This window comes from Rhipicephalus sanguineus, chromosome 1 (assembly GCF_013339695.2).
Source record: "Rhipicephalus sanguineus isolate Rsan-2018 chromosome 1, BIME_Rsan_1.4, whole genome shotgun sequence".
NCBI classification, from domain to species: domain Eukaryota; kingdom Metazoa; phylum Arthropoda; class Arachnida; order Ixodida; family Ixodidae; genus Rhipicephalus; species Rhipicephalus sanguineus.
In genome coordinates, this window is record NC_051176.1 from 108,519,183 (window position 1) to 108,535,002 (window position 15,820).

Consider the following 15,820-nt stretch of genomic DNA (forward strand, 5'->3'; position numbering starts at 1 on the left):
AACTGAAGTTACAAGTAAATCGGCGGGGGTTACATGTGAAAGAAGAAAACAGGATTCGGTGCTGGAGCTCGTTCAGCTGCGTCCGACGCCGCTCGTGTCTCGGCTCTGTCTCTGTGCTCTTCTCCGGCGATGCTTTGCTAAGCGTTCCCGGCTCGCAAGCTCACTTTTGTTCTTTTTGAATGTTCGTCAATCCAAGCCTCATGGCAACAGCGCCGGGCGAACGTGCTCAAGGCTCGAAGTTCACGTTTACGTAGTGTAATGTTTCTGTGCGGGCGCCGAAATGCTGCCGGTGAATTCGAGCGGCAGCCAGCGCTTCCCGGACCTTAGCCCATCGTCTTTGTTTGGGCGCCAAGCACGCATGTTGTAAACACAGCGGCCGTGTGAATTCGAGTGCCGATGACAGTATTTAGATTCATTTGCGCTTGTTGTCTAACATAAGTGCCGCACGTTCATCTTTCTGAGCCTTGCGGGATGAAGTCCGCCTTGCGGCACTTTCACTGTTGTACCTCTGCAAGCACGCATTACGCCATCTGTGAGCTTTATTCATCTGCGCGCCCATTCATCTCGGACTACACCACGGCCCTTGTGTGTGCGGAACTCGTTGTACGAGTGTGTGTCCGAAAAGCGTGTCGGGCAACCTGTTTTATGTTCTTGCTACGGCGAAGCTGTATTTGGCTAGGTTCTGGCGGATCGCGCCCGCGGACAAAACGACGCGTAAAAGAACAATTTTCAGCGCCCCTCGCTTCCTCGCCACCGTCACGTTTCGTTCACAAGTATCGCGATACTCGGCGGCGACACTTCCCACCCATCGTTGTGCCCCTTTGACTCGTGACGCAGAGATCGCGCTAGCGCTGTCATCAGCAGTTGCCCTTTGAACTCGCTATGGGAAGGACGCGTGTTGTTCGCTCGGAGGAAGGAGAGCGGCCATTGAAGGAGCGCCAACCCGCACATAGCGCGAATGGGCGCGAAAACACACGCGAAGCCGCTGCCGCAGAACGTGCAGCCGCAGCCGTTGGCTTCGCTGGCTTCCATTTTCACAGTAGTGGAAGTGCTCCCAATTTTTTCTGTGCAAAAGAAAGAGAGCATGAGCAGCGCGTTTGGAATTCTATAACACGCTCCGATATTTTTTGGACGCGCGATGGTGTTTGTGAGAAGGGAGATAATCGAGTCGCAGTGTTATTTACGCGATCACTCCAGTTGTGCGCATGCGCATATAAACAAAAATGAACAGAATGGCTCCGCAGTTGCCATGAGTTATTAGCTCGCAAGTAAGTGCAGATTTCAAGGAACACATGAAAGTAATTAATTAATGTACGTTCAAATGAGAAGAGCGTCAAGAACTGATCCTTGCGGTACACCAGACTAGAGCACTGCACGGGCCGGATTTTACGGCCCGGGCCCGCTTTATGAAGCCCGAGCCCAGCCCGGGCCCGTGGTTCCAAGCGCGGGCCCGGCCCGGGCCCGGCCCCGGCCCGGGCGTTCATTACTAAACTAATCCAGGGCGCACTTGTTCATGACCAGGCCCGACCCGGGCCCGCTAGAGGATATTAGTTGTTGATGACGATTATTAATGATGCCGTGCGCTTTGTAGCGGGCGATCGGACGGAAAATCCGGTGTGTACATGCATCGAAATGTTGCTTTGCCCGCGGTGGTAGCTCAGCGGTTAAGCTGTTTCGCTGTTAAGTCCTAGCACGCGGGTGCGATTCCTGCGGCCGCAATTTGATGGGGGCGAAATGCAAGAACACCCGTGTATATACTTATCTTTAGGTGCACGTTAGAGAACTCGAGGTGGCCGAAATTGATCCGGTGCCACTACGGCGTGCCTCGTAATCACGTCGTGGTTTTGGCACGTAATACCATGGAATATAAGTGAAATGTACCGTATGTGTCCACCTCGAATAAAAGACCGAAATCTTTATTCCTCCCATGGGAACAACCGTGATCTGGCCCATTGTTAATATATATATATATATATATATATATATATATATATATATATATATATATATATATATATATATATATATATATATATATATATATATATATATTATATATATATATATATATATATATATATATATATATATATACGTGATCTGGCGTGTTTATAAGGAAACCCACAAAACCACCACGATGTACAGTGCCAATCTATATCTATACTGGTAAAAAAAATAGCACTTCAACTTTCAAGATTTACTAAGAGCCAGCTCTTTGCACGTGTCACTTCAGCTTGGCGCAGTATACCTTAGACCATGCAATGCATAATGTTCGCGTGTGCTCGAAGGCCCGACTTACGCCTTTTAATGAGCGGGTCCGGGCCCAGCCCGGGCCCGCCGGAAAACGCTTCGGACGGCCCGGCCTGGCCCGGGCTTTCGGGCCGGCCCGGGCCCGTGCAGTGCTCTACACCAGACCTCGTAGTTATAGGCTGCGAATTTCCGTTGTTGTTAACTAAGGCAAAGATTTAGTGTGCCTATAGGTAATACGCACTCAATGTGGGAAACAGGCTTCCTGGACTCTTTCCTGGGAACAAGATTCCTGGAAAACAACTTTCCCGATCATAAAGTAGTTGCACGTCTTGAATGTCACCAACAAGGCGCTAATGGTTGATTGCTTATAGGAGTACTGACATGAATTTTAAAAATTTTCGGGTTGTTGCTCTAAATGAAAGCACGGGTGTCGAGAACCCTAAAAAGAGTGTCGTGGTGCCTGGGGATGCATTGCATATATTTTTAATACCGCTTCTTTCAACCAGCAATTTCGGTTTCGAGAGGGCGGCTCCATAGTGACGTTTCAAGTCTGCCCGTGACGTCACGGGCAGACAGCAACCCACGAAATATGCTCCTGCTGTCCTTTGCTGTCAGTCGAACGTGGTTCATGATGAGTGAACTGTCGTCCAGTGCCTCCGACAGCAATTTCTGTGATTTAGGCTGCATGCAGAACCCAGATTTCGCAAACCAAGTGAGCTGACTTGAAACGTCATAGGGCTCTCCATGCGTTGAAGCTGCCTTGCAGATGCTGGGAGATGAAAACTTTAAAATCAAACTTAAATATTTATACGTGTTTCCCGGATGCGGTGTGGGGAGAGCGTTAACACTCGTCCGTTTTGCTGCACTTCAAAATCGTGTCAGTACTCCTTTAACGTATGCATATGCCGCATGCGTATAATGTAAACTTAATAGCAATAAAAATGTTGCAATCGCGATCGTGAGACTATCTCAAAAGAAAAATAGCTATAAATACACCCAAGAGGATTTTGGACAACGTGCTAGATTGACGGCTTGTGTTAAACGTCGAGACACGATGGGCTGCGGAGGACGTAATTTGGGATATGCGGCTAATAGAAAGGCACAGAAAAGAACGCGAACAGTTGTAAGCAATAAAACGTGCATATGCGTGCTTCGAGGGACATGAGGGCACCTTTGACAACCACATGACAGACAGAAACTGCGATTCCTTAATCTGAACGATCGAAGCAATATATAAGGCATGCACTTACCGTAAGACAATGCATCAATGCGCTTCCATTTTGTGAGTTCTCGAAGGATATCTTATGACGTCAGGGATGCGTCAGGGATATCTTATGACGTAAGGCCTGGTCCAACGTAAGGAGAGTCTTATGCAAGAAATTTGAACGAGTAACCATTGAAACACGCACAAACTCGATAATGGTGTTAAATTTCTATGAATGTTTTTGAAGCCGTTGAAAGATGGAAAGGGGCTGAGGGAATATTCGGACCACTTCGATAGCAGGTGGAGCGCTTATTTGTTTGCTTTGCAATTCGCAGTGCAATTTGCTGTTAGAAACGCATGCATCACAAACAATTATTTTGCTTTTGAGGTTGAATACCGGCCCGACATACGCTATTACACTCGGCTTCTGTAACGCCTGCTCAAACAAAAAATAAGACACTTTTAAGGCTGGATTCCTGCAGGTAAAACATGCATACATGTTAGAAATAAGGAAGGAAACAGAAGAAAATATCGACGGAATTGATAAAGATAATCGATAATTAGAGTTTCACATAGTGACACAGTGTCATTTTCCTTTGTTTGTGTCGTCATACCTTTAAACAACGCTTTCTGCGGCGGGCATGGGAAGCTTCCTTCAATCACTGGGCAAAAGTAAAAGGAATAGAAGACAAGAAATCACACTGTGTAGATGCTTCGCGCGCTTTCAATTTAGGGGGGAGGAGGGAGGAGACGAAGGGGAATCAAATATAAATACTTGCGTATACTTCCACGTGTACTTCATAGGGTTTAAGTACAAATACTAAATTTGTGCGCCTCGTTAACTTCCTTTCTGCGCCTCTCTTTTCCAGCCATCTGCTCAACTCGGCTCTCTTCAGCGACCACCGAACGCACAGAGGAGCTTTTGCGTTTCTTCAGAACGATCACGATCCGTAGCTCCTCGGCGAAATAAGATACCGACAGCGGTGAATTCTGCGAACGAGCAAAGGTTTCACCAAGGAGTAAGAGAGACTGACGCACCACAGAAAAGCGCGAGATAAAAAAGCACGAACTGGTCTGAAACTACAGCCCCCCCAAAAAAGTTCGTACAGCATCTAACTAACAAACACGGAAGAGAGAATCATATGCGGGAGAAGAGAAGGAAAGGACACGAGACAGCAGCCGATCGAAGTATCACCAATCACTGTGTATCGTTGGGACAGGCGAGGAAAACGCGCTGCCGTTGATAACAGACCGCGAAAATCGGATCCTCGAAATCCCGTCCAGAAATACGGACAGTGCCATCTTATATTCTGAAAAAACAATAAGCGGTGCCAGTGGGCAAGCTGCAGATAGGGAACCTGACCACAGCGTAGTAACACGAAGTGACGCACCAGCATGGAGCTCGAGGCGCTGATGGAGACTGGCGCCAGCCTGGGCCTGACCGGGGATGACCTGAGACGCTGGATCGACGAGGAGCGCCGGACGGACCGCGAGCAGAGGACGGCCGCCGAGAGATACCGGGGCGCGCACATGGACCCGCAGTCCTGGGAGAAGATGGAGAAGGAGCGCCACTCGCTCGAGCTGCAGGAGCGACTGCGCCAGGTTGGCGCCCTCACCGACTCCTCGTACCCGATAGTACCGCACAACATTTCTCAGGGAGACAAGGGCGCCTGCGGTTACAGGTACGATGGTAAGGCTAACTTTGGTCTATATCAGAATACACTCTGCAGCTTTCGTGTAGGTTCTTTTGATCATTCTTCTCGCTCGTCTTTATAAGCTGGGCATTCGATCGAGGTGTGCTCTGTGGACTCCACGGAACCGCATTTTTCCCAACAAGGACTGGCGATTGCGGTAAATGCCCCTTGGTTTTGACACGGATGCCAAGTCCATGGCCCTGCCCATCGAAACAGCGCAAAACACTACTTTCTGTTCGCCTTTCTTGAATCCACTGGCTTTCCTTGGAAACTGATCGTTTACACCAAGAAAGTGCGTGGATGTGCGCACGAAGGAGTGTTCGTTATTTTTTAAATATTTTACATAAACCACCCACACTCCACGCCTTCATCGGCTAACTCGCCGATTAGATCACCTGCAATTTTTGTTATTTATTTATTTTTTCATTTCATTTCTTTACTCTTTTTGCTGCACACACTCTCTTAGAGCCTTTCCCCCCTCCATCATTCCATTCCCAGCAGAATAACATGTAAGCGAATATATGTAAGCTGGCTAGCCGTTCTGCTTTTCAATAAAGAGTTTTGTCTCTCTCTCTCTCTGCATAATTTAAAAGGGCTCTCACATCCGGACCCATATGTTGTTTTAAATATGTGAGCGTGTGTTTTATGGATGCTGTGCTCTTTTTGCTTTGCGATGGATGCTTGATGCTTTCTAAATTCTTGGTACTCTTATCGGGTGACGTAGAGCTAAATCCAGGACCCATGAATACGGCAGAGCACGAGCAAATAACGAACATCGAGAGGATTCAAGTAGAAATGAAAACGGGCCAGGAAACTGTGCTTGCGAAGTTAACAGAAATTACAACTAAACAAAGTGAACTGGAATCCAAAATAACAAACTTAATAGAGAAGACATGCCTTGTGGAAAGTCGTATTACTCGTGCGGAAAAAACTAAAGACAAATTATTGGCTCAAGTGGACGACTTAGAGAATAGAACCCCTAGACAGAACCTGTTATTTTTTGATGTGCCTGATAGGGAAAAAAATGAGGCTTAGGAAACGTCAGGAAATTTAATTAGGGGAGTATGCAAGGATGTGATGAAACCTGATATATCAAATAACGGGCTTACCGCATAGGGGCTTTTAAATAAACCAAGAACCGACCCATCGCAGCATGCTTTTCGTAGTGGAAGGCTAGAGAAACCGTCTTTGAAAATGCTTTCAAACTAAAGGGTACTTCGCACAGTATTTCCGAGGATTTCAGCTAGTACGTGCAAGAAAAAAGGCGACAGCTGTGGAACTATGCGAAAGATAAAAGAGACTGCAGAGAAAATCGTGTACGTTTGAGTTATGATAAACTGATTATCAATTGGGCAAACATTTGTCTGGGATAGCGACACGCGGATGCCAGTCCCACTAAGGGCGCATGCGCAAATGGATAGAGGCAAATGATCTACACTAAATTCTGTTTCCCTCAATGATAACACAGAGGGCTGTTCACTGCCTGAACGGCTTTCTGTTCTGCTAGTAAATTGTCGCAGTATAAAGAACAAAGTCGATAGTTTCATGTCGTTGGTAGATACCATAAGCCTCAAATTGTAATGACCACTGAATCATGGTTGGATGATTCTGTGTGTAATGTGGAAATCTTTCCGCCAGGTTTTACTGTCTATCGGAAAGATAGACATGGGCATGGCGGGGGAGTGTTTCTTTTAATATCAAATACATTGTCAAGCACTGAATTTTTTTTTAAATAACTCCGAATCTGTCTGGTGCCTCGTGAATTTACCCAAGGGAAATAATGTCGCGTTTGGGACATTCTATCGCCCGCCGGGCAGAAGTGAATCATTCGGTTTGCTGTCTGATGTGCTATCTTTTATGCCTAACAGCGTATTTCTTGGGGGAGATTTTAACTTGCCGAACTTTAATTGGAGTGCTGGACGTGTAGCTGGTGATGGCTCCCGTATATACTCAGAGATTGAAGAACTGTTCGGGTTGTATGGTTTACAGCAGTACGTGCTGGAACCTACACGAGAAAACTCAATTTTAGACTTGGTGTTTCGCAATGAACCAAACTTAGTATCAGGGATTACTGTTTGCCCAGGTATTAGCGATCACAGGGCCGTTGTCGCAGAGCTTGGCGTACGGCGTGTACGGACATCACAAACTACACGAAGAAAAGTGTTCAGCTACGACAGAGGAGATTACGCTGCTATTAGAACTGAACTAGAAAATTTCTTCCCTACTTTTCAGCATATGTCAAAAGCACGCTGTCACCTCTGTGGTGACATTGAAATTGATGTCAGTGGCGCCGATTCATTATTACGCCGCTCAGACGCAACAAAAGCCATTGGACCTGATGGACTATCCCCAGTAGTCCTCAAAGAGTGTCATGACATCATTGCTCCGTATTTAAAGGGACACTAAAGGCAAATATTAAGCCGACGTTGATTGTTGAAATAGCGGTCCAGACACCTCGTAGTGCTACTTTTGTGCCAAGGAAGTGCTTATTTTGAAGTAAAATCAAGTTTTAGTGGTCCGCATCGCGTTAGCGCACTTGAAATCACCCACCTGAAAGCAGTCTTTCTCACGTCACTATTGCCGTGCCCAACGTTGCCCGCCTTTACTGCGTGACGGCGTGCACTGGCGGCGTGCACCATTCGGGCATCCGGCAACATCACATGCATGCGGCATTTTGTCGAAATTTCTGTCAGAGCGACTTTCACGAGCGCGCAAAACACACGCGGCAGTACGCGATCCCGAAACTACCACTGAGACGCGACCGCGTGAGCGAAGCAGGGCGCCAGGCGAAGCGCAGTTCGGCGAAAACGGAACCTTTGAACCACGCGCGCCGTTCCCCATGGCAACGGCAAAGAGGTTCTTTTTTCCATGAATCAAACAGAAACGAACAAGCAGCATTTTATTACGTCTCTTGATACACGGAAGGTTCTTATTTATTGCAGCTAGTTTGATTACGAGTGATTAATTGTAGTCGGACTCTCTCATGTCATCGAGATCATTTCCAAAATGTCCCTCTCGTGGCGCTCATTGTGTGATACATTTAGCTTAATTTCTCGGTAAGTAGGGCACTGCTGTTGATAATATTACCCTTTCAGACGTTGTTATACATTGAACTTTCACTCTGACATAAATTGTTATTTGCCTTTAGTGTCCCTTTAAGTATCATCTATAAACTCTCCCTTGAAACTGGTCTTATCAGTCAGGATTGGAAAACGGCAAACGTTACACCCGTTTTTAAATCTGGAGATAAAAAATTGAGAGATAATTACAGGCCGATCTCATTAACGTCGAGTCCGCCGCGGTGGTATAGCGGTTACGGTACTCGGCTACTGACCCGAAGGTCGCGGGTTCGATCCCGGCCGCGGCGGTCGCATTTCGATGGAGGCGAAATGGTAGAGGCCCGTGTACTTAGATTTAGGTGCACGTTAAAGAACACCAGATGGTCGAAATTCCCGGAGCCCTCCACTACGGCATCTCTCATAATCATATGGTGGTTTTGGGACGTTAAACCCCAGATATTATTATTATATTATCATTAACGTCGATATGTTGCAAAATATTTGAACACATTTTACATACCAACATGTTTGAATTCCTTGATTCAGACGCTTTCTTTGCTCCTTCCTAGCACGATACAATAATATTTAACCCTCTGTACAATTTTCACGAGTGATTACAGCGCTATCGCGGGTACTCTGGACGTTTATGAATGCCGTGTCATCGTTTGACGCGCCGACCTGGAAGAGTGAAACCAGAACAGACTCGTTTCACCTAGCGAGCTGCTAATTTGACGGGTCATGTCAACTATGGCCCACGTGGCATCCGACCTTGCAGGGTGTCGCTCACGTGGCCGGTAACGACAGGAAACCGTTGGTGACGCCCACCGCGGGATGGGCCCGGCGCAACGGCGACAGGTTTTTTCCCGCGGTCACCCCACGCTGTGAGTCAGAACGCACGCGCCACTGAGTGCACGCGCTCAGCGACACAGCCCGTGCTGTCTCCTCCTACAAGCTCGTTTGACGTAAATATATAGGGACCTTAGTTTGACGCACTGCCGTGAGGATACGGCGATAGGCAGCGTGACGGCGAGCCTCGCGAACTTCCTGAATACTCACTCACTGCGAAACGCCATTCACACCCCATAAGATTTACATTACGCAGTTGTACAATAGCCCGAGGCTATTACAGCAGCAAGCTATAGCTGTCGTGCATTTTTCTAGAGATTCTTCGTCATTACACACAGCGCGATAGCTCTGGACTACCTAGAAAAACCGAGTTGGCTATAATGTTTGCTCCCTTTGCAGTAGTAGTAGTAGTAGTAGTAGTAGTAGTAGTAGTAGTAGTAGTAGTAGTAGTAGTAGTAGTAGTAGTAGTAGTAGTAGTAGTGGTGGTGGTAGTAGTAGTAGTTGTTGTTGTTGTTGGCGTCGTCATTGTTGTTTTTTATGCCATCTGGTCGCTGTCGACTCCCCATGACACTAATTTCAACTGCTCATTTTAATTATGACATTAAGTATGGAGAAGCATTCGAAAGCTCAAAAACATTTCAGATGTACTTCACAAGCGTTAACTGTCTCTCAGTTGAGGTCACCTTAACAGCAACGCACAGGATGACAGGGATGGAGCGAGAGAGGAAAGAAAGCGGTGTTTGCGAGAGGAGCAGCAGCCGAAGTACCTCAGGCGCGATGGAGAGCGGAGTCGAAGCCGTTTTGTTAGTGGACAGCAGCAGTACGCCATATTCGAGAAAGCGATACATATGATTTCATGTAGAAACGTATAGGGAGGCAGCGTGACATTTGTATACCTTCCTCTGCGCATACATAGTAATTGAAAAACCGCCGTGGCTGACGCAGTCCGAGGCCGAGTTCACAAACATATATATTTTTTTCTTCTTGCTGACAAGCGCTCTTCGCCATTCGCCGGTCGCTCTAGCTAATTTAATCTCCAGCGTCAGAATTCGCTGGAGGTTTTTCTTTCTTACGAACAATACTAGTGCAAGAGCTTTTTGTGAATGCGGGCTGTCATCTCATTTGTATATGGCATCATTAATCGGCGCAACTGCTCCAAAAGCATGAAGGCAGTGACAACTGTATACGCTAATAGGTCCCTATTGTACGAGTCGAAACAAAAGGTGTCGATTTCTCGACGCATTTCCGATGAGCCATTCACTACGAAGTCTTACGCATATCCAAGTATGCAAGTGTGGCGTGTAAACTACAATGATTGTGTCACGGTTCGCTGCTGCCATCGTGTAGATAGGCGCAATAAAACTGAATTATTGCGCAGGCACGGGGCTGTGGCCTCGTCGACTTTATCCGACCATGACTCGGGAGAGAATTCAAGCTGAAAATTACTCTTTCCGGCGTTGTTCTCACGGTAGGCAGAGCCTCTCCGCGCACGTATAGCGCGCTGACTTGCGCTGTAGCAGCAGAAATGTGCCTTCTATCATCAACTGATGTTGCGACTATACAGACAAAGAATTCAAGTTACTTCGTATAGCTGTATGTGCATAAGCTATGCCGCATATATCTCCAATACAATATTTTACATTATAATTAGTATAATAAACTCATAAACGTCCCGATGTCATGAGAAGTGTGCAGTTTTCGCATCCGTAAGCGCTACCGGTCACGGTGGGCAGTGTTATGCTGGGGGCCGCATAATACTACCCCACGGGCCGCATGCGGCCCGCGGGTAGCCAACCCCTGCTGTACACCTTTCAGTATACAATTTCTCCGTGGTAATTACCATGGAAGCACAATGCTTATCACCGTTCTTTGTTTTGACGACAGGTATTCGAAAACGAGCTGGCACTTAGGTCAGCTCGCACTTGCTGGAATGTGAAAACAGCAAGCGAGGCACAGACGCCTAAGAACAAAACAGAGGGCAAACACTTCACTCGGAATTATTCTTTTTTCTAGTTCGAGGCACGAGATAAGATATAAACGCTTTAAACTAGTGGGCAAACAAAAGCAGACAAAAATAAAAATCTCTCTCAAGCATTCAGAATTTTGAGCGTTCGGTCATGCAACGACGTCAGGCCCTATTGCACATGTTCTTTCTCTGGTGCACTCTAAGAAAAAAGAGAGTCAAAAGAGGGTCATGGAACCGTGACTCTCTTCGGGTGTCCATCTGACCCCTTTTGGAAGGTACAGGCAGAGAAAAAGAGTTCGCATTTGGGAAGGAGTCACTGGACCCTCCTGAAGCGCGTTTCGATTGGCTTCGGTATACGGAAGAGCCGCCGTATACGCCATACATATCGCACGCTCGCCCTTTGGCGCCGTTGTGGCGCCTTGCTCGGCAACGTATAAACGGGGTTGGCGCCGGGGTGGCGCGCCGCTCTCCTCTCTCAGTCGTCTCAGTCAGTCTCAGTCTCCTGGTCTATTGGAATGCGTTGCGTGGTTGCGTAGGTTGCGCATCTTCGGTGGTGTTGACGCCGGCTCGAGCCGTGCACGAAGTGACGCTTGGAGGGCGGAATATTCATGGAGCTGCGGACACCGACAACGGACGCCAGTTAACGGTGAGTGTACTGCTTTCGTAGGTACTAATTATACAGCTTTAGCTGGGTGTCTGCAGCAGCTCTGCGGAACCTGCCAGCCATTTCCAACAGTAGCCTGTATCCGCGGGGCTGTTGCGGATGCCCAACTAAAGCTGTCGGTTAACGAGTTGCCACCGTTATGCGCGTTGCTGTACAAGCTCCCATAAAGTGAGCGATGGAAACAATAATCGAGGGTCATTTCTTGCTGATCGCACGTCGTGTCTGCACTACTGAAGGTGCAAGATGTCGTTTTGAGATGCACTTTAGTCTACTTCATAATAACATTTCCATCGACCTTGAGTGTGCAGCGTGCTTCCGCGCGTGGGAACGTGAAAAAAAAAAAAAGAAAGCCTGTGTACAGAACGCTCAGACGCACTATATGTAATGGTTTTTGTTGGCTTAAAGACGTTAGTTTGAGGTACAGATATAGTACGGTGGCTTCCAGAACGTACGCGGTAGTCATTCAAGTTGGACACGCCTCGCCGGTAAAGTGAAAAAGCTCTAGACTTTCGACGGCGCGCGTTGTTGCGGCCGCCGGCGTGCACTCGTTTCCCTCGTTTCTGTTTGCTGTTTTCGTGGTTTGCATACACTGCGATGACGTTGGGCGCTATAACAGAATCGAGTGAGCGTACGTGATTGTGGGAGTTATGTGCGCTAATTCTAGCATATGACATGTCTGATCTCGACGTAGGCGGCGTACGCACGCGCTGGGTGTCGTTCGGGCCATAGTACACGCATCTGTTTATCTGAGTATTTAAGGATGGGTTACGTTTGTAAAACATGCGGTCAATAACCGCTCACGGCATGCCCCTGGCTGCCGGAGGATGTGCTTTGTTGTTTTATCGTTAGCCTTTATTATGTCTGTGTGAACCACTTATGGCTCATTCACACTGGGGAATCCGCCCGCCACAGCGACCGGAATTCGCGCGCCGCCAAAATTCCACATTGTTCACACCACTTAGCAACCGCACCGCCGAAACTAGGGCGTCTAGTTGTCATCGTCCCTTCGCGCGAAGGAACGCTGGCATCGACGCGCTCGGCGTTGTGTACGCGTTTCGTTATGGCGAAGCGCATAAACAGGACCAGGGTCGTCGAACTGCTGGGCCTGCTTCAAAGCAACTTTCTGGCGATGTCGGACGAGGATAAACATGCATTCGCCGAACAAAAGAAACGAAGCAAGCAGTTGTGGTTGGTTCGTCCTGATTTGCAAGACGCGAGAAGCTTGGTCGAGCCGAGGTAATGCTACCCGTTTTGCGAGATCGTGATGATGTATTGCAAAGATGCTAATCGCGACAACACTTGGTAGTTGTCGAGAGCTACAGGATGATTGCGAAAGACTTCGCTGTTGCTGTGGGCTTCGACGGCTCCGATATCACAAGCGCGCCGCCATTTTTCGAACGTTCGACTCGCGTTCCAATTGGTTCGCGGTGAGGGAATTCGGCGGCAGCTGCCGCAAAAATCGGTCCAGGACCGATCGACGCGGAATGGGCTTTTCCGGCGGATCTCGCTGCCGCCGAAGCGGATTCCGCGCGCTCTCGCCGCCGAATGTCTCAGTGTGAACGCGCCATTATTGTGTAGGTTTTGCAAACCTTTACTGCAATTTCATTTTCTCATCATAATATCACGTTCTGCTTTTCAGATACCGTTTTTCATGGTGCTCACGCCGGACAGGAGCGACAACCTAGCAAGCCACAAGTCTGATGCCTCAAGCCGTCACCACTTTTTGATTTATTCTTAATCACAGGAATAAATATGGAAACATGATGGCGATTTCTGCTGTTCATTTAGCACCATATGACACTGTGCACATCACAGTCACACATTTTAGTTGGCTATACTCATAGAAGCATGTAAATTAGGAATACCCAAACTTCTTAATTGGAAATCACAGACCATCTTTTCGCGCTTTCTATATAACTTTGCTGGAAAATATGTGTTGTTTTGACGAGTTTTATTAAAATAATGCTAAAACTGAACTATTCTTTTTTTACAGTCGCTGGGCAGAACGGCAAGTATTATTGGACTTGCTTAAAATGAATACTCCACTATTTTCAACAGTAGTCGCGCAAAAGTAGAGCAAGGATCAAATGAGTAGCTTAAAATACTTGTGGAGTCGCTTGATGCTTCGGTGTGGGTCCCTTGACCCCCCTAGGAGCGTTACCGGCAAGAGTCGTCTGACTCCCTATAATTGGTAACGTGATCCTCCCGATGAGAGTCTTTGCACTCTTTCTAGAGGGTCAGGGGACTCTCCTAGAGCGAGCCGACCCTGACCCACCAAAAGAGTCACTGTGACTATTTAAAGAGAGTCCTATACGTGGCAAGTCAGAACTCTCCGAAAAGAGTCACGCATACTCCTTTTTTTTCTTAGAGTGTGTGATGTGTGTTAACGAACCCACACAAAGTTTTACAATGTTCGGGTGCCTGGAGTCAAGCGTGACGCCGATACACCCGTTAGGCCTATCTAGACGGCATTACAATGGCGCACGAAATAACGTCCACATGCTTCGCGTCGCTCATCAGACTGAGTATATTATAGGGTACGCAAAATGCTGACAAGCACTCCTCCGCAATTGTCCGATATCATCATCATTACACTACAAGAGTAGACAATGGGATTGCGCAGATAACTCGCGGGGCGACGGTGACCGCAAGGCATTAATCTTTCACAGGAAAACCCAGTGATTCAAATTATATACATAACGTATTATACATAGGTTTATTTTTACACTGGTGCTTCAATGACGTCATTGCAGTGATGGAGAACAAGAAGTTCTACATTGTGAACTACGTACATGCGAAGCTTGCGCTCTTAAGTCGGAATGGTATTGATACTGCGTTGCAGCAGTTAAGCGCTACAAATTCCTCGTTCGCTTTGTAACCCTTTAGCTCCATATTCCCGCCCAATCTTATATCTCAGCCAGCGTCACTTGCTTAGGGCTTCCACGAGTGAAGAGTGTACACCTTTCGTTTTGGGAAATTGAAGTTAGTGGATGCGGTAAACTGGAGGCAGATAAAGAAAAGAAGAGACGCGAGCATCTCCTTAAACACATATAAAAAAAAAAATTCGTGAGCCACTCTACTCTGTGAATGTGGATGACCAGCGAAGATGTGTAGCACACGGATTTATTTATTTCATTTATTCATTCATTTGTTTATACATTTATTCATAAGTTTTTAAATTTAGCGTATGTTCCTTTAAAGCGATTTCACCTCGATTTGCGTGGGCCGGAAGTGCAGCGCGCAGGTTATTTATGTACTTATTTATGCACACATTTGTTTAATAATTTACCTATTTATTTACCTATTTATTTGCGACTTGTTATTTCATTTATTTATTTATTTACTTTTTTCTGTTTATTTTTGGTGGACCAGTGGTGAGTCGTGGGGTTTGCCCAATTTCTGTGGCACATATCCTATCTTGAAAGGGCTTTTCTACTGAGCCGTTAATTGTTGACTATAGGTAACTGTTCGCGTAGTTACGATAGGTTCATATTTCTTGTTACTCTTACGGTCACAGTCACGTCAACCAACCAATTCGCGCAGTTCGCGCAGCTGCCATTTGAGCTAAGTGCGGTTGGCCACGGTCGCTTTTTATAAAACTGTGAAAGTAAATGCCGTTCATGATGATAATAATTTTCTGTAGAGTAGGTCACTGATCGCGGGGTTACGAATGGTCCAGTTATACATATACTGCATTGCTGTAAAAAAATAATAAATAGAGGAGACAGCTTAGTTATGTCGCACTTATATAAGATATGATCCCTTGCGTCGATGTCTTTGGCACAGCCTATACCGGAACGACCTATAGAATGTCATTCGTACAATGGCGCCCGTGAGGGAAGCATCGCTGAAACGTTAAAGCTGCGCAAAAGAATGATTCTCGCTCCGCTGAGAACAACAATTCCCCATCAACTTCCAATTCCTCTGGATTCTGCCGCTAAATTGCACTGAAGCCACGCATTATTGCACGGAATCCGGATGCTAAAGGCTGCGCGTCTAGTTTATTTTGCGTTTTGTAGAAAATACAATGAAATGGGTGCCTTGGAGCACTTGCTGCACTTTGTCTGGAAGTGCCGGTGCTTCAGTGCAGAAAGAGCGAGAAAGAGTTTATTTGATTAATCGCAGGGGAAACCGTGG

General features: G+C 46.9%; 1 protein-coding gene across 2 annotated transcripts in view; it reads left to right on the plus strand.

Annotated features, from left to right (window-relative positions):
• Nucleotides 1-4,787: 4,787 nt before the first annotated feature.
• LOC119395423 (stomatin) overlaps nucleotides 4,788-15,820 on the plus strand; it is a 99,207-nt gene continuing 88,174 nt past the window's right edge. For both annotated transcript variants that reach the window (XM_049415748.1, XM_049415750.1), the window contains exon 1: nucleotides 4,788-5,144. In XM_049415748.1, coding sequence (XP_049271705.1) covers nucleotides 4,850-5,144 — 295 coding nt within the window. In that variant the 5' untranslated portion in view covers nucleotides 4,788-4,849. The remainder of the gene's footprint in view (nucleotides 5,145-15,820) is intronic.